This window comes from Dendrobates tinctorius, unplaced genomic scaffold, assembly GCF_039654945.1.
Source record: "Dendrobates tinctorius isolate UK_male_01 unplaced genomic scaffold, ASM3965494v1 ptg000063l, whole genome shotgun sequence".
Taxonomy (NCBI): Eukaryota; Metazoa; Chordata; class Amphibia; order Anura; family Dendrobatidae; genus Dendrobates; species Dendrobates tinctorius.
This window is the reverse complement of record NW_027361731.1, coordinates 23,248,760-23,267,511: the sequence shown is the minus strand read 5'-3', so window position 1 is coordinate 23,267,511 and position 18,752 is coordinate 23,248,760. Positions and strand designations below refer to the sequence as shown.

At 46.7% G+C, this 18,752-nt stretch overlaps 1 protein-coding gene across 3 annotated transcripts in view; it reads left to right on the top strand.

Annotated features, from left to right (window-relative positions):
• FOXK2 (forkhead box K2) overlaps positions 1 to 16,795 on the top strand; it is a 36,539-nt gene extending 19,744 nt beyond the window's left edge. The window contains exons 2-10 of one of the 3 annotated variants that reach the window (XM_073579671.1): positions 7,586 to 7,780; positions 7,946 to 8,093; positions 8,193 to 8,339; positions 8,426 to 8,619; positions 12,531 to 12,706; positions 13,660 to 13,950; positions 14,041 to 14,247; positions 14,725 to 14,784; positions 15,293 to 16,795. In XM_073579671.1, the coding sequence (XP_073435772.1) occupies positions 7,586 to 7,780; positions 7,946 to 8,093; positions 8,193 to 8,339; positions 8,426 to 8,619; positions 12,531 to 12,706; positions 13,660 to 13,950; positions 14,041 to 14,247; positions 14,725 to 14,784; positions 15,293 to 15,498 (1,624 nt within the window). In that variant the 3' untranslated portion in view covers positions 15,499 to 16,795. Of the gene's footprint in view, positions 1 to 7,585; positions 7,781 to 7,945; positions 8,094 to 8,192; positions 8,340 to 8,425; positions 8,620 to 12,530; positions 12,707 to 13,659; positions 14,248 to 14,724; positions 14,785 to 15,292 lie in introns of all 3 variants that reach the window. The other 2 variants (XM_073579670.1, XM_073579672.1) reach the window with 2 other exon arrangements.
• The last annotated feature ends 1,957 nt before the right edge of the window (positions 16,796 to 18,752 follow it).

The window sequence follows — 18,752 nt, the reverse complement described above, 5'->3', positions numbered from 1 at the left end:
ACTGTATGTTCTCTCTCTATGCTTGATGCTTGTTTGTTTTTTCTTTGAGCTCATATACTTTTGGAAAGCTAGCTTTTATACAATATACAGGGAAAATACAGCAACAGGATTGATGAGGACTTATATGGGGACTTGTATAGGTATAGAAGCCAAAACATCAAGTTATTAGCTCTGTTATCAGATTCTTTGTTCCTTGAGTATGATACACAACAAACTTGCTCCCTCCCTCCTCCCCTCTTCATAGACTGTGAAGCATTTAGTGAACTGTACCCTAATAAGAAAAGCCTTGGAAATTCAAAGTAAAGCTATCTAATAACATATTTTACAAACTTTATATTTGGCATCAGTACTATTGATTTATGCAAAGTTTTTTTTATTTCTATCTAAAGTTATACAGTGGGGAAAGTATGTATTTGATACACTGTCGATTCCCACCTACAAAGAATGGAGAGGTCTGATATTTTTAATCATAGGTACACTTCAACTGAGAGAAACAGAATCTGCAGGAAATGTCTGACCTCTGTAATTGCAAACAAAGGTTTCCGTACCAAATATTAAGTTCTGTTTTTCTATTGTATCAAATGCGTATCTCATTCAATAAAATGCATATTATTTAAATCATACAATGTGATTTTCTGGATTTTTTTAGTCTGTCTCTCACAGGTGAAGTATACAATTGTAGACCTCTCCATTCTTTGTAGGTGGGAAAACATGCAAAATTGTCAGTGTATCATATTCTTATTTTCCCCCACTGTACATGGTTCCCTGTTCTTGCTGGAATTATAATATACATTATTTTATTTTATAGGACAAAATTATTTTGAGAGAGACATTTTGTAATCATATAAATTTAAAGAAGCTCCCCATGAAGTCAGCTGTATTTGAGCATTTCACAGTGACTCAAGATGAAAAATATTTTGTCAATGTATGACAAGTGACCCAGAAGGAAAACAAATGCTGTGATGCCAAAATCAGCACATACTCAGGCAGTGATAAAAATGCTCCTACAAGAGTTTCCAATCTAAAAAGACATTTACAATGCTTCCACCCAGAAGTTTTCAAAGTTGTGACTGAGAAAGATAGCAGCAGCACCAAGAAACTCGCGCCCAGCACTTCCTGCCAGGCAAATGAGGAGGAAAGAGCATCTCAAACATCATTAACAAGATATTTTGTAAGTGACAAAGTTACTGTAACAATGACAGCAGATAAGTTTAAAAGACAGCTCATACAGCTCTTAATGGAGAAATGGCCCCCAAACTTGGTGTTTCTCTGGAAAGAGAAAGTATTAGAAAATTAGTGATTGAAGAAGCCCTTAAACAAAAGGAAGATCTTAAAAAGACTCTCAAAAGACGCTTCATGTTTCTTAAAATGGATGCCTGCACACGTCACAGAATGAACTATTTTGCCATCAATGTTCGATATGTTTGTGACAACAAAGAAATTGTTACCAAGAAATTGGCAGTAAAAGATACTGAAGCTCATCACAGCAGCCAGTTTCTCCAGGCCTTAGTGGAAAAAGTCCTGCAAGATTACAAGCGCAAAAAAGAACAGGTTCTTGCTATTGTAACGGACAATGCTTCAAACATAAGTACAATTAAACTGATGAATGACAGTAATGAACAGCAGCTAGAAGAAAATTTAGGATTCAGTATGTTTGAGATGGAAGGCCACAGTGCTGTTCATGTAACTGAGGAACAAACAGATATTACTACAGAAGAACAGCAAAATTATACTGTAGAAATAGATGATCTTGTTGAAGCTGCTTCAGAACACTTTCCTATTCATCACATGCGTTGTGTTGTGCACACGCTGCAGCTGGCAATAAGAGATAGTCTGCAAGAGGGACATGCTGGAAATCTGATTGGAAAAGTGAGGAAATTGGCTATTGCCGCCAGAACCCCTAAAATTGATTTCATCTTGAAGAGAGGTGCTGGGAAAGGGGCAATTGTTGATCAAGCCACTCGGTGGGGCAGCACTTATTTAATTAATAAGTGATTGCTTGAGCTGAAGCCCTTGATTGTAGATATGGCCAGCCCTCAGATAACACTACATGAAGAACAATGGACACAGGTGGCTGAATTGAAGGAATTGCTTAACCACCCATTTACCATGACTAAAAAATTACAAGCTGAGGATTTAACTCCTGGCATTTTCATAAGGGAGTGGAAGAACTTGCTATTTTGCTTGTCCCAAAGAGGTGGTTTAATCGCAGATGGCATTTCTGCTTCAATGAAACGGAGAGAGACACAGCTATTGGAAAATAAAATTTTTCTGGCAGCTGTTTGTGGACCCGAGTCATCATATACTGCTTGATGATCAACAGCTTACTAAAGGAAAAGAAGCTCTGACTGAGGTAGCAGTTAGGATGAGTGGCCTACAGGAGGACTGCCAGGCGCAAGAGGACTCGAGTCTTGACATTGCTACTGCTTCGATAGCTTCATCCTCATCAGATGAGGAGTTTGACTTTGACAAGTATTTGGATGACATGGAGCAGGCAAAGCGTTGCCGCAAGGAAAAAGATTTCACTCCTTCTCCTATAGCAAGCAGATTAACCACATTTCAGCAAAATGTTTCACTTGCTCTCAAAGAAATAGAAAAACTCAACCGTTCATCAAAACTGACTGTGCTAAACTGTTTTTTGCCACTTACATAGTTTATTACACAGTGTTATATATGTAATCGATATTACATAGTGTATTATATATTTACAATTTATTAGTTTTTTGTGTTCTAAAGTTGTATTCCAATAAATATATATTATGTTCTATCTAAATATCTTGATTATTTTATCATAAAAATGATTAAGTGTCTGATGTTCACATTGTACTACAATAAATTTTTCACTTGAATATAAGCAATATATGTGGGAGTCGGAGTCGTGGAGTCGGTGTAAGGGAAATTGAGGAGTCGGAGTCGCAGGTTTGGCTTACTGACTCCACCGCCCTGGTGATATGTCCTGCTCACTTCTTTCTCCTTGTGTGATATATCTGACTCGTGGTCGGTTGTGATGCTGCTCGGTCCTCTTTTTATCCTGGTGCAATATGTCTGGCTCCTGTGGTCAGTTCTGGTCCCACTCGCTCATCTTTTTCTTGTTGTGATATGTCTGGCTCTTGTGGTCCATTCTGGTCCTTCTCGTTGCTCTTTCTGCCTGTGTGATATATCTGGCCCCTGTGGTCGGTTCTGGTCCAGCTCTGACCTCTTTCTCCCGGTGTGATATATCTGGCCCCTGTGGTCGGTTCTGTTCCTGCTCTCACGTCTTTCTCCCGGTGTGATATCTGGCTCCAGTGGTTGGTTCTGGTCCTGCTCACTCCTTTCTACCGATGTGATATATCCTGCTCCTGTGGTCTGTTTTGGTCCTGTGCTCTCCTTTTTCTTCCAGTGTGATATATCCGGCTTCTGTAGTCTGTTCTGGTCCTGCTCACTCCTCTTTCTTCCAGTGTGATTTATCCAGCTCCTGTGGTCGGTTCTGGTCCTGCTGGCTCCCCTTTCTCCCGATGTGGTATATCTGGCTCCTGTGGTCGGTTCTTGTCCTTCTCGCTCCTTTCTCCCAGTGTGATGATATATCCGGCTCCTGTGATCGGTTCTGGTACCGCTCGCTCCTTTTTCCTGTTGTGATATGTCCTGCTCACTCCTCTTTCTCCTTGTGTGGTATATCTGGCTCCTGTGGTCGGTTGTGTTGCTGGTCGGTTGTGATGCTGCTCGATCCCCTTGTTATCCCGGTGCAATATGTCTGGCTCCTATGGTCAGTTCTGGTCCCACTCGCTCATCTTTTTCCTGTTGTGATATGTCCGGCTCCTGTGACCCGTTCTAGTTCTGCCTGTGTGATATATCTGACCCCTATGGTCTGGCCTGGTCCTACTTGCTCCTTTCTCCCAGTGTGATCATATATCCAGCTCTTGTTGTTGGTTCTGATCCTGCTTGCTCCTTTCTCCTGGTGTGATATACCCGGCTTCTGGTCCTGCTTTCTCCTGGTGTGATATATCAGACTCCTGTGGTCGATTCTGGTCCTACTCCTTTCTTCCAGTGTGATATATCCGGCTCCTGTGATCGGTTCTGGTCCTGCTCGCTCCTTTTTCTTCCAGTGTGATATATCCGGCTCCTGTGATCGGTTCTGGTCCTGCTCGCTCCTTTTTCTCGCGGTGTGATATATCTGGCCCCTGTGGTCAGGTCTAGTACTACTTGCTCCTTTCTCCCAGTGTGATGCTATATCCAGCTTTTGTTGTTGGTTCTGTTCCTGATTGCTCCTTTCTCCTGGTGTGATATATCTGGCTTCAGTGGTCCTTTCTCCCGTTGTGATGTATCCGGCTCCTGTGGTCGGTTCTGGTCCTGCTTTTCTCCCAGTGTGATATATTGGTTTCCTGTGGTCCGTTCTGGTCCTGCTTTCTCCTTTCTCCCAGTGTGATATATCCGGCTGCTGTGGTTGATTCTGGTCCTGCTTTCTCCCGGTGTGATATATCCGGCTCCTGTGGTCGGTTCCGGTCCTGTTCGCTCCACTTTCTCCTGGTGTGATATATCCGGCTCCTGTGGTCGGTTCTGGTCCTTCTCGCTCATTTTGCCTGATGTGACATATCCGGCTTCAGTGGACAGTTCTGGTCCTGCTTTCTCCCGGTGTGATATATCTGGCTCCTGTGGTTCATTATGGTCCTGCTTTCACTTTACTCCTCGTGTGATATATCTTGTTCCAGTGGTCCTTTCTCCCGATGTGATATATCCAGCTCCTGTGGTCAGTTCTGGTCCTGCTTTCACTTTTCTCCTGGTGTGATAAATCTGGCTCCAGTGGTCCTTTCTCCCGATGTGATATATCTGGCTCCAGTGGTCCGTTCTGTTCCTGCTTTCTCCTTTCTCACGGTGTGATATATCCGGCTCCTGTGGTCTGTTCTAGTCCTGCTTTCTCCCGGTGTGTTGTATCTAGCTCTTGTGGTCAGTTCTGGTCCTTCTCGCTCATTTCTACTGGTGTGATATATCCGGCTCCTGTGGTTGATTCTGGTCCTGCTTGCTCTTTTTGCCTGCTGTGATATATCCGGCTCCAGTGGACAGTTCTGGTCCTGCTTTCTGCCGGTATGATATAGCAGGCTCCTGTGGTTCATTCTGGTCCTGCTTTCACTTTTCTCCTTGTGTGATATATCTGACTCCAGTGGTCCTTTCTCCCGATGTGATATATTTGGCTCCTGTGGTCAGTTCTGGTCCTGCTTTTCTCCCTTCTCACGGTGTGATGTATTCGGCTCCTGTGGACCGTTCTGGTCCTGCTTTCTCCGTTCTCCCTGTGTGATGTATCCGGCTCTTGTGGTCAGTTCTGGTCCTTATCGCTCCTTTCTCCTGGTGTGATATATCCGACTCCTGTGGTTGGTTCTGGTCCTTCTTTTCCTGGTGTGATATATCCTACTCCTGTGGTTGATTCTGGTCCTGCTTTCACTTTTCTCCTGGTGTGATATATCCGGCTCCTGTGGTTGATTCTAGTCCTGCTTTCTCCCGGTGTGATATATCCAGCTCATGTGATCGGTTCTGGTCCTGCTTTCTCCTGGTGTGATATATCCAGCTCCTGTGCTTGATTCTGATCCTGTTTGCTCTTTTCGCCTGGTGTGATATATCCGGCTCCAGTGGACAATTCTGGTCCTGCTTTCTCCCAGTGTGTTATATCCGGCTCCTGTGGTCGATTCTGGTCCTGCTTGCTCTTTTCGCCTGGTATGATATATCCGGCTCCAGTGGACAGTTCTGGTCCTGCTTTCTCCCGGTGTGATTTATCCGGCTCCAGTGGACAGTTCTGTTCCTGCTTTCTACCGGTGTCATATATCTGGCTCCTGTGGTCGGTTCTGGTCCTGCTTTCTCCCGGTGTGATATATCCGGCTTTTGTGGTCAGTTCTGGTCCTCCTCGCGCCTTTCTTCCAGTGTGATATATCCGGCCCCTTTGGTCTCTTCTGGCCTCAATCGATCTCTTCTCACAGTATACTCTGTTATAGCAAGTGTATGGTATATACACACACTCATACCCTTCGTGAAACCTCTTTAGGGGCTCTTGTATCTTTTTCTTTGTTTTCGCCGCCCCATTTCCATAACCTGTCAGTCGACAGTATGGTTGCCATCTCCTTTTTTGTTCCCACCTAGTCCTGGAGGTAGATGGCACCGCTGCGTCTCTGGCCTTCCTGATCCCCCATTTCCTGAGCCTGCCGAGTGATTTCCCCACTGTTGGGTCTTTCTGATGCCGCCCGTTCCCCTCACTATCGCACACGACGCCTCGTGCCCCTGCAGCTTTTTTATTTCTTTCCTTTTCTAGATCCGGATTTCCCGCATTTTTGAAGGTGGAATGGGGGGCACAGCTTGGAATGCAGGAGACCGGTTACTACACTAACAGCCCCCCAGATCGCTGTCTTTTGTGTGTGCCGCTGTCTCCTGGTAAATACCTTCTGCCTGCGGAGAAAGCCGCTCTTGATGCATGATTTCAATGGGACGTGATGCTGGGGGGGAGTGACGCTGCGTTGTCAGAGAAGGTGGCTGGTTGACGGCTCATTCCCATACCTAACCTTCCGATATGCGCTTTCAGCCCCCTTTAGACATCTGACAACCTCTCGTTTTCATGGTCGCGCAGATGAGCGAGTCACCTACGAAGCCCCGGTCTCCTAACGAGCAGCCAAGGATTATCCCCGAGTAACTGGAGGATTAATCCGCCGTCTTCAGAGGAAGCGATTAAGGGCCCGTTTCCACCGGCTAATCCTGCCCTGTGATTGGCTGCTCAAGGCCCTTAAAGAGCAATCCTTGTAATGACTGATTTTACGTCCTAGACAGCACAGGTTTGATGATAATTCTCAACATCTGGTTTTTTTTTTTTTGTTTTTTTTTCCCTCTCCTGCAGGTGAGTGAGAAGTGACAACTAGATTGAGCGTATTTCTGTCTTGCTTTTAACCCCTCATTCAAACGATTACAACGCTGCCAGTCCTGAACTGATTGCAGATTTCCCAAGCCGCATCAAAGACCCCTGTCAAGCGGTCACTTTAGGACCTGTGACCTCAATCTGAATAGCTGCCTGCGTTACGGCAGTCGCAACTACGCCTCTAGGATGTGGCTCTTTGCCACTGCTGTCTGCAGCATCTAAGGGGTTAAACTGCTAAGATCGAAGTTATCACTGATCGCAGTGACTAGTCACCACCTGCTGATGACTGTCTCCTCCTCTGGGGTCCACTGTCGGAGTGCCCTGTCGTGGTCCCCTGTCGATGCCCCCCCAAACCCAGGGGTCCACTGTCCCTTGTCCTATATTGGTTCCTCCTCCCAGCAGATGGGGCATTCGGAGCCAGTGAGGATAATCGGAGACCGCTGTCCCTGGGCTGCCGTACATATTCCTGCATAAGCCTTTGTCATTGGCTAATTCTGCCAGCTTCAGAGCTGAAATCTCCCCACGTTCTATGATCATAAAGTGTTTTGCTCTGTAACCATCTAATGTAGAAACAACGGTCCCACGACTTTTAAGAGTGTTTACCAGCTTGCTGATGGTTTCCAATATGAGCCAGTTGGTTGATTGCAGTATGAGCCATTTGTCAGAGCAAGTGTCTTCTTGACCTCCAGCCTTGTACTTTAACCCTTTCTATCTCCACAGATGCACCTTCAGGTTTCCCAGCACAAATATCAAGATCACGTTCACGGCTCTGTCCTGCGACAAGAAGGAGAAGCAGGAGGCGCCCGAATCCCCCATCAAACCTGTGCAGCCGCAGATCTCCCCCCTGACCATAAACATTCCAGACAACATGGCCCACCTGATCAGCCCGCTGCCCTCCCCCACCGGAACCATCAGGTAGGTGGCGCCAGAGAGACATACACAGCTGAAATCGCCTCTGTAACTGGCCGACCATGGGCTCGGTTACAGAGGAGATCAAAAGCACCAATCGTGATTTATCCGTCCAGCCGAACAAGACCCCCATAATAAGTCTTCCATGTTGATCTTGTTTTTTTCCCCTAGTGCTGCAAATTCCTGTCCGTCAAGTCCTCGCGGCGCTGGCTCGTCAGGGTATAAAATGGGCCGTGTGATCGCTGCAGACCTCCACCTCATGAACGACAACTCCCAGCTGGAAAACGACAAGGAAGCGTCCGGTGGAGACAGCCCCAAGGTCAGTAATGGGGTATTTCCTGGCAGCGGCTCCGATACCCCATTTCCTGGCCCGCATCAGGTAACCCCCTGCCCCGATTTTTCTTCTGCTGTTTTTCAGGATGACTCGAAGCCCCCATACTCCTATGCACAACTCATAGTACAAGCGATCACCATGGCCCCGGACAAGCAGCTCACGTTAAACGGCATCTACACGCACATCACAAAAAACTACCCCTACTACAGGACAGCGGACAAAGGCTGGCAGGTGGGTGCCCCCCACGCCTCACCTACCCCAGCGACCTGGGAAGTTGGACGCGACATTCACAATCTCGTTCATTTTCTCTCCCGCAGAACTCCATCCGCCACAATCTCTCTCTAAACCGATATTTTATCAAAGTCCCCCGGTCCCAAGAGGAGCCCGGAAAAGGTTCCTTCTGGAGGATAGACCCCGCCTCGGAAAGCAAACTCATAGAGCAAGCGTTTAGGAAACGAAGGCCACGGGGCGTGCCGTGCTTCAGGACCCCTCTAGGACCACTGTCCTCAAGGTATGGAGGAAATCCCTGACCTCCCACACTGAGCATCCACATCACTTACATCAGGGTTCCCCAACTCCAGTCCTCAAGGCCCACCAACAGGTCATTTTTTCAGGATTTCCTTAGTATTGCCAAGGTAATAATTGCATCACCTGTACAATACAAGGGAAATCCTGAAAACCTGACCTGTTGGTGGGCCTTGAGGACTGGAGTTGGGGAACACTGACTTACGTGATCCTCGCCTCCGGTCTCCACCAGAGCATTGACCTTCATTGGAGCAGGTCGGACTCCAGCTGTAAAGATAGGCGGACACCTGGATGTTTGGGTTCGGCCGAACAGTTACAAAAAGTTCGGGTGCCAGAACACTATCCGGACCCATTCACTTAAATGGTGGGCCCGAACATCCAGTGTTCGCTGCTCTGTAATGTGCATGACAGCGTGGCAAACGCCACTTCTGATCGGCGGGGAAAACATCCCCGCTGGTCTGAGAGCCGCAGTTTTCACACTGTCAAAAGACAGCGTGAGCGCTCAGCTGTGATCGGAGGTATAAAGCTTACCTCCGGTCACTGGTATCAGCTCATGGGACTACAGCTCCCATCATCCAACACCTGCTTCCACTAATTACAGTGAGAGCAGGAGCGGTGAATGGGAGTATTCATCAGTCGCTCATGCGCTGTAAATAAATAATTAAAAAAAAAAAAAAACAGGCTTGCGTTCCTATGTATTTTTGCTAACCAGCCAGACAAAAATCACAGCTGGGGGCTGCAGCTGTCAGTTTCAGCAAGAATCGATAATTCTGTAAATAAATAATTTTAAAAAACGGTGTGGGATCCCCCCATTTTTGACAACCAGGCTGCAACCCTCAGCTGTCAGTTTCAGCAAGAATAGATAATTCTGTAAATAAATAATTTTAAAAAACTGTGTGGGGTCCCCCCATTTTTGACAACCAGCCTTGCTAAAGCTTACAGCTTGGGGCTGGTATTCTCAGGCTGCTAAGGGGCCATGGATATTGCTCCCCCCCAGCCTAAAAATAGCAGCCCGCAGCTGCCCAGAAAAGGCACATCTATTAGAAGTGCCAATTCTGTCTCTTTGCCCGGCTCTTCCCAGTTGCCCTGTAGCGGTGGCAAGGTGGGGTTCATATTTGTGGGGTTGATATATCCTTTGTATTGTCAGGTGACATCAAGCCCACAGCTTAGTAATGGAGAAGCGTCTATAAGACACCTACCAATTACTAATCCTATAGTTGTATGGTAAATAAAGACACAGCAAGAGTAAAGTCCTTTATTTGAAATAAGACTAAACACCGTTTTCCATTTTTATTTAAACGCCTAATTCCACCGAAGCCCTCATTCTCCTGTAATAAAAGTAAAATAAATACACTGCGCGGGACAGAACGACGGACAGGTATGGTATATTGTTGTGTTTTTAGCCTGAGAATACCTGCCCCCAGCTGTCTGCTTTAAAAAGGCTGGTTGTCAAAAATGGAGGGGGACCCCACGCTTTTTTTTTTAATTTAAATAATTTAAAAAAACAGTGCGTAGACCCCTCTATTCTTGATAACTAGCCTTGCTGAAGCTGACAGCTGAGGATTGCAGCTCCCCCAGCTGTGAGTTTTGTCTGGCTGGTTATCAAATATACAGGGGAACCCACTTTTTTTTTTTTTTTTTTCATTTGCAGCTGACACCAGTGACCGGAGGCAAGCTTTATACCTCCGATCACAGCTGAGTGCTCACACTGTCTTTTGATGGAAACCGCGGCTCTCTGACCGGTGGGGGTGATTTTGCCTCGGATCAGAAACAGTCTTTGCCACGCTGCCATGCACATGACAGCGCAACAAACACCTGGTGTTCTGGCAGCTGAACCTGGACAGTAACACACGACGGACTTCCTGCTGAAGTCTGTTTGGTGTCCGTGCCCGAACAGTAGGTGTTTAGTACGGATGCCGAACTTTACTGTTTGGGTTCGCCCAGCTCTATCGAGCTGAAGTCTGCTTCTCTCGTGTCCCCAGTTATCCCAGGACTATGCTTCCACTTTCTCACACCACATCTCCTTAGGCACTTTTTTCCCCACACGGCTTTCTACTTTGCTCCCGCACGTTTCCCTTTTTTTTTTTAATTTTTTTTTTTTTTTTGCTCTCACTCACTTTTTTGTTTGGCTCACTCACTTTCCCTTTTCTGCATTGGCTCACTCACTTTCCCTTTTCTGCATTGGCCCACTCACTTTCCCTTTTCTGAATTGGCCCACTCACTTTCCCTTTTCTGTATTGGCCCACTCACTTTCCCTTTTCTGTATTGGCCCACTCACTTTCCCTTTTCTGTATTGGCCCACTCACTTTCCCTTTTCTGTATTGGCCCACTCACTTTCCCTTTTCTGTATTGGCCCACTCACTTTCCCTTTTCTGTATTGGCCCACTCACTTTCCCTTTTCTGTATTGGCCCACTCACTTTCCCTTTTCTGTATTGGCCCACTCACTTTCCCTTTTCTGTATTGGCCCACGCTCTTTTCTATATTGGCCCACGCTCTTTCCCTTTTCTATATTGGCCCACGCTCTTTCCCTTTTCTGTATTGGCCCACGCTCTTTCCCTTTTCTGTATTGGCCCACGCTCTTTCCCTTTTCTATATTGGCCCACTCACTTTCCCTTTTCTGTATTGGCCCACGCTCTTTCCCTTTTCTGTATTGGCCCACGCTCTTTCCCTTTTCTGTATTGGCCCACGCTCTTTCCCTTTTCTATATTGGCCCACTCACTTTCCCTTTTCTGTATTGGCCCACGCTCTTTCCCTTTTCTGTATTGGCCCACTCACTTTCCCTTTTCTGTATTGGCCCACGCTCTTTCCCTTTTCTGTATTGGCCCACGCTCTTTCCCTTTTCTGTATTGGCCCACTCACTTTCCCTTTTCTGTATTGGCCCACTCACTTTCCCTTTTCTGTATTGGCCCACTCACTTTCCCTTTTCTGTATTGGCCCACGCTCTTTTCTATATTGGCCCACGCTCTTTCCCTTTTCTGTATTGGCCCACGCTCTTTCCCTTTTCTGTATTGGCCCACGCTCTTTCCCTTTTCTGTATTGGCCCACTCACTTTCCCTTTTCTGTATTGGCCCACGCTCTTTCCCTTTTCTGTATTGGCCCACGCTCTTTCCCTTTTCTGTATTGGCCCACGCTCTTTCCCTTTTCTGTATTGGCCCACGCTCTTTCCCTTTTCTGTATTGGCCCACGCTCTTTCCCTTTTCTGTATTGGCCCACGCTCTTTCCCTTTTCTGTATTGGCCCACGCTCTTTCCCTTTTCTGTATTGGCCCACGCTCTTTCCCTTTTCTGTATTGGCCCACGCTCTTTCCCTTTTCTGTATTGGCCCACGCTCTTTCCCTTTTCTGTATTGGCCCACGCTTTTTTTTTTTTTTTTTTTTTTTTTTTTTCCCCCTCTATCCACACACTTCATCATTCCTTCTCTTTTTTTCCTCTGTTCCCTTTTCCTCCCACCCCAGCCTCTATGGCAGTATAGACACTTCTTACTGTGCACTCTAATGGCTGTCCTCTGTGTACTCAGGACTAAAGATGAGCACATTTGTTCACCTTGTTTGTTGGGCTCTCCATGCGTTGTGTGTTGACAGTGAAACAGCCGCAGCACATGCAGCCGCTGCATCCAACAACTGATCAGCAGGAGCGATCCCGGAAGCCGGGTTCCCTCTGCAGCTTATTGGGTAAGCGCTATAGCTTGCCGAATAAGGAGGAAGCCGAACAAATTTGATCATCTCTACTCAGGACGCTGTAGTCAAATTCCTTTAATCAAGCATCCAAGAGACCTGAGAGGTGCCGGATTATCAGATGACTAAAGCAAAGTATATAAACCTTCCCATCAAGAAGCAGGATCCAGTGTGACAGCATTATCCCCCGATCACTGTATAATTGTGGCTTCTTGCCCCACCAGGAGTGCACCAGCGTCTCCCAACCACTCAGGGGTCTTGTCTGCACATTCAAGTGGTGTCCAGACTCCAGAGAGCCTGTCCAGAGAGGGCTCCCCGGTCCCCATGGATCCCGAACCCAGTACCATCCCGCCAAAGCTCGCAGTCATCCAGGAAGCACGGTTTGCACAGAGCGCTCCAGGTAATGGCAAGAGGCGCATACATACGTAATGCCCTGATTAAGAGGGTCATACAGCGATCCGGACCCCTGTATAGCCACAGATAAATACTGCCTGCAACCTCCACTAGGGGGAGCTCAACTGACTGCAATAATAACACAGTATACAGGATCTCTGTATACTGTGAGCTCCCCCTAGTGGTGGCTGCAGACAGGATCTTATCATGTATCTCTGTATACAGGGAAGTCCCCCTAGTGGTGGCTGCAGACAGAATCTTATCATGTATCTCTGTATACAGGGAAGTCCCCCTAGTGGTGGCTGCAGAGAGGATCTTATGTATCTCTGTATACAGGTAGCTCCCCCTAGTGGTGGCTGCAGACAGAATCTTATCATGTATCTCTGTATACAGGGAAGTCCCCTTAGTGGTGGCTGCAGAGAGGATCTTATGTATCTCTGTATACAGGGAGCTCCCCCTACTGGTGGCTGCAGACAGAATCTTATCATGTATCTCTGTATACAGGGAAGTCCCCTTAGTGGTGGCTGCAGAGAGGATCTTATGTATCTCTGTATACAGGGAGCTCCCCCTAGTGGTGGCTGCAGACAGAATCTTATCATGTATCTCTGTATACAGGGAAGTCCCCCTAGTGGTGGCTGCAGAGAGGATCTTATGTATCTCTGTATACAGGGAGCTCCCCCTAGTGGTGGCCGCAGACAGAATCTTATCATGCATCTCTGTATACAGGGAAGTCCCCCTAGTGGTGGCTGCAGAGAGGATCTTATGTATCTGTATACAGGGAGCTCCCCCTAGTGGTAGCTGCAGACAGAATCTTATCATGTATCTCACTATACAGGGAGCTCCTCCTAGTGGTGGCTGCAGACAGGATCTTATCACGTATCTCTATATACAGAGAGTTCCCCCTAGTGGTGACTGCAGACAGGATCTTATCACGTGTCTCTTTTTTTTCTTTTGGGACAGGATCCCCCCTTTCTAGCCAGCCGGTTCTCATCACTGTGCAACGGCAGCTCCCGCAGACTATAAAGCCGGTTACGTATGCAGTGGCCACTCCTGTCACCACGTCCCAGCAGACGGTGATGCAAACCGTGCACGTGGTTCACCAGATACCAGCCGTCTCAGTCACTAACGTTTCGGGCCTCACTCCTGTCAACACCTACACGGTCGGCGGGCAGGCGGTGGTAGCACAAGCCGCGGTCGTAGCCCAACCCAAACTAGAGCCTCAAGAGAACGGAGATCACAAAGAGGTGAAAGGTCAGTGCTGCCTCATTATTGGGGGGGGGGATTTGAATCCCTATTTGCTGTCAATTAATAGGGATCACTTTTTTTCAATTTTCTTCTCAGTTAAAGTAGAAGCAATTCCTGCCATCAGTCACCCAGCGCTCGGCACGGCGAGCCGCATCATTCAGACCCCGACGTCCGCCCCCCTCCAGACGGTCACCATAGTGCAGCAAGCGCCTCTAGGTCAACACCAGCTCCCCATCAAAGCGGTCACACAGAACGGGACACACGTCCTGCCCATCACCGCCATCCAAGGACAGGTCACCACCGGTAAGGAGCCGGGGACGGGCTGCCACAAACAGATCTGTTTGTCAAATCCTCACTATTGTCAACATCTCTGCTTGCTGTGAAACCTGTACAGAGCGGACGCTTCACAGCTGATGGGTTGTTGCAGTTGTATCCACAAAAAACCCATTTCACCTGCACTGATGCATTGTAACAAACTGTTATCCCTGGTCTGGATGCAATTGTAACAAACCCTCAGCTGTGAGGACGATGTGTTTCCATTGGAAGCAGAAATATTGGAAACCAGTGAGCAAAATCTATACTCGGGAGTAGAATAGAAAGGGGTTAATAAGACGGCTCCCGTCCTGCTGACTGTTTCCTGTAAGAGGTGCAGGCCGGACGGGATCTTCCGCATAGACGTAATGACCTCTCGTCAAATCACGCGACTTGATTGCGTCTTGGCGGGGCGAGTGATTGGCCCCGTCTTCAGATCCCGATCTTCAGCTGGATGTGTTTTTTCAGCAAACTCCAGCTACTCCCTGACTGACAGCCCCTGGCAGTGGAGAGGAAATGGAGCCCGAGGTAGGATCCGCTGTGTCTGTCTTGTGTTATAATAGTCGGGGCTGGTGCTAGTATATCCCCCCAGGGTCATGGTCTCCCAGGAGGTCTTCATCTGCCGGGTGCCCCGGTTGTCAGAGATCCGCTCTGCCACCCATTCAGCCAGCCCCCTTCTCACAGCTCTGACCTGGGAGTTTATCTCCTGGGCCACCCCTTTAAGAGTGTATGCACTCGGACATGCTAGTCATATATGTTCTGTTTATTGGGGGGGGATTGGTGTTTTTTTTTTTTTTTTCTGTTTTTGTGTGTAGATATGGCCGATATGTCACCATGACAGGTCCTACCAAAAACGTAAGAGCAGAAGTAGGATCTGACTACACAGTGTTGGTTTGTAGTCTGTAACTACAGCAATACAGAACTGCAGTCACTTCATCATAGACACCCGGGGATGAGAGACGCCTCTGATCGCTCCCAGAACAGGTGTCTCTGTCAGTGCAGAGTATAACTTGCTTTTTTTTTTTCCCCCCTACAGCCGCAGCAAGCCCCTTGCACATGCTGGCCACCCACGCCTCGGCATCGGCTTCCCTCCCCACCAAGAGGCAAAACGGAGACCAGAATGACCAGCCCGAACTCAAGAGAATCCGAATGGAAGATCGCGCCGAGGCCCTAGTCATATCCGTAAACGAGAGTGTCCAGAAAACGGAGGGGTCCAATGAACAAGACAACAACCAAAAATAGGATCCCGTCCCCCCCCGATACACAGGGGAAAAAAAAACATCCATTTTTTTTCTTCGCTCCTTCCCGGTTTTCCTTCCCCTTCGTTTCTGGAAGTGACCTCCGTTTAAAGGAAAACGCGCAGCTTCAGTGGTGCCAAAAACAATCGTGGAAGTTAGGGGGATGGGTCCCGTGAAGAGGTGAAAAGTCACTACAGAAGTGGGGGTTGGCCTAGATCACGTCTGGAGAAAATATAGAAAATGTTTTTGTAAACTTTTTGTTCGTTTTTTTTTTTCTTTTCGTCACCTCTACCTGGATATCCTCCGCCTCTCTAGTCACCCGCTGTACGAAAACTGTTAAAGAGAAATGTTGGATGCTTTGATTACAACCCCCACCCTCCGTTAAGGTTGTTTTGTTTTGTTTTTTTTGTCTTTTTTGGCCATCGCTTGATATGGGCTGTATCTGGGAGTCACAATTCAGTGTCTGTTCCTTGTTAAAGGGAAACTAACTACTCAACGATCGGCAGCTACAGCCTTCCTCCTGCCCCTCTGGACTCGCACAAGACGTCGTCTACTCCAGTTTTTTTTTTTTTTTTAGACACACAAACCTGAAAAAAAAAAAAATCTTTCTGGTCAGCAAGTCAACGGGGTCGTACATTTCAGAATTTCCAATCACTTCAGTATCATGGAAGAAAAAAATAAGTTTGTTTTTTTATTTTTTTAAATTTTGAGAAACTGAATGTAGAATTTTTTTTTCTGTTACATTTAGCAATTATTTTTTTTCTTGCCACGTGTGGTGATCAAATTCCTTTTTTTTTTTTTTGTTTTTTTTTTTGTTTTGTTGAGCGTGCATGTAACCGAAAGAAGAAAAGAAAGCCGGGGGGGTGGGGGAAGAAAAATTATCGTAAGAGACTTTTAACAAATTGTAAAGAAACTGCTATCAGTTTTGATCAGAGCTGCACTTAACTCCTCGTCCCTTCTCCCTCCCTTCCTTGTTCTGTGCCCCAGCCTAATTTTACCCTTCTTATCCCCCTTCCTGCTCCCTTTTCCTTCACCCAGAAAAAAAACAAACTTTTACTTCTAAGGTTAAAAAAAAGAAAAAAAAATCACAAAAAATATCTTGCTTAATATTGTGTATGTTTAAATGGCAAAAGGCTGCTGTTCAAGTCCCATTTAGAAAAGGAGAAAAAAAAAATGTCCAAACCTCAAGAAGAAAACAAAAAATAAACGAGAAAAAAATAGTAAAAAAAAAGTGTCGAGGGTAAATTTTCAGAAAAGAAAAAAAAATTAATAAAAAAACCTCATAACACTGGAACTGTAAACCTGTTTCTCTTGCAGCGTCTAATTTTCCTGCGACCGGCACATAATTATTTTATTTTACAGTCATCCATGCTGCTTGAAAACGCCCACAAAAATGTAATTTCTCTGTCCTCCCCTCCACTGTTTTTTTTTTTTTTTTGCTTGTTTGCTTTTATATATATATATTTCTAATTACCGTATTTTCCAGTGTATATGACGACCCCCAACTTTTCCAGTTAGAATAGAGTTTGGGATATGCTCGCCGTATAAGACTATCCCTCTCCTGGTGTTTTCTGCACCGTTTCTGATCGGCGGTGAATTCATCCCTGCCGGTCAGAGCCGCGGTTCCCACACTGCACTCAGCTGTGATCAGAAGTATAAACTTTACCTCCGGTCACTAGTGTCAGCTGATGGGACACCTACAGACGCTAATTACAGTGAGAGCAGGAGTATTCATCTGCCGCTCCTGTGCTGTAAATAAATACGGTAGTTTAAAAAAAAAACCGGCATGGGTTTCCCCCTATTTTTGATAACCAGCCAGACAAAACTCACAGCTGGAGGCTGAAACCCTCAGCTGTCAGCTTCTGCAAGGCTGGTTATCAAGAATAGAGGGGTCCCCACGCTGGTTTTTTTTAATTATGTAAATAAATAATTTTAAAAAACGGCATGAGGTCCCCCCCCCATTTTTGACAACCAGCCTTGCTAAAGCTCACAGCTGGGGGCTGGTATTCTCAGGCTTGTAAGGGGCCATTGATATTGCTCCCCCCCTCCCCAGCCTAAAAATAGCAGCTGCCCAGAAAAGGCACCTTTATTGGATGCGCCAATTCTGGCACTTTGCCCGGCTCTTCCCACTTGCCCTGTAGCGGTGGCAGGTGGGGTAATATATGTGGGGTTGATGTCACCTTTGTATTGTCATGTGGCATCAAGCCCACGGCTTAGTAATGGAGAAGCGTCTATAAGACACCTACCAATTACTAATCGTATAGTTGTATGGTAAATAAAGACACAGCAAGAATGAAGTCCTTTATTAGAAATGAGACTAAACACCGTTTTCCATTTTTATTTAAACGTCTATTCCACCGAAGCCCTCATTCTCCTGTAATTAAAAGTAAAATAAAAAAACAATATTCCATACCTGTCTGTCGTTCTGTCCCACACCGTAATCCATGTCTGGGGGATAAGCAGTTTTCAACCTGGACAGTGCCAAGATGCGACCGTCCAGGCTGAGAACCACTAGTGAATGAGCTGCTGCGAGTACAGCCTCCGAGACCGGTGGTGATGTCATAGAGGTTCCATCTGGTCGCTGAGGCTCCGTTCCCAGCGGAGCTGGACTGCGGTGACCTTGGTGACATCTCCGCTAGCACCGTGATGAGTTTTTCCTTACCGTTCTAGCGGGGATGTCACCGCAGTTCAGCCCAGCTGGGAACTGAGCCTCAGTGACGTCACCGCTAGTTACTGAGGCTGTGCTTGCAGCCGCTCAATCACCAGTGGTTCTCAGCCTGGATAGTCGCATCTTGGCACCATCCAGATTGAAAACTAATTCTCTAGACATGGATTACGGCGTGGGACAGAACCACGGACAGGTATGGTATATTGTGTAATTATTTTTGGTTTATTACGGGAGATCGAGGGCTTTGGTGGAATTAGGTGAGGTCGTATGTATGGTTTAATTGAGAATGTTAAAGGAGTCTGTGTCATTCTTTCAATTAAAGGACTTTTACTGGGTGTCTGTGTTTTCTTACAATAAGACTATGGGGTTAGTAATGGGTGCGTCTTATTGACACCTCTCCATTACTAAGCCATGGGGCTTGTTGTCACCAGACAATACAAAGGTGACAACAACCCCACAACTATGAACCCCACTTGCCACCGCTACAGGACAAATGGGAAGAGCCGGGCAAAGCACCAGAATTAGCGCATCTAATAGGTGTCTTTTCTGGGCAGCTGCGGGCTGCCGTTTTTAGGCTGGGGGCCAATATC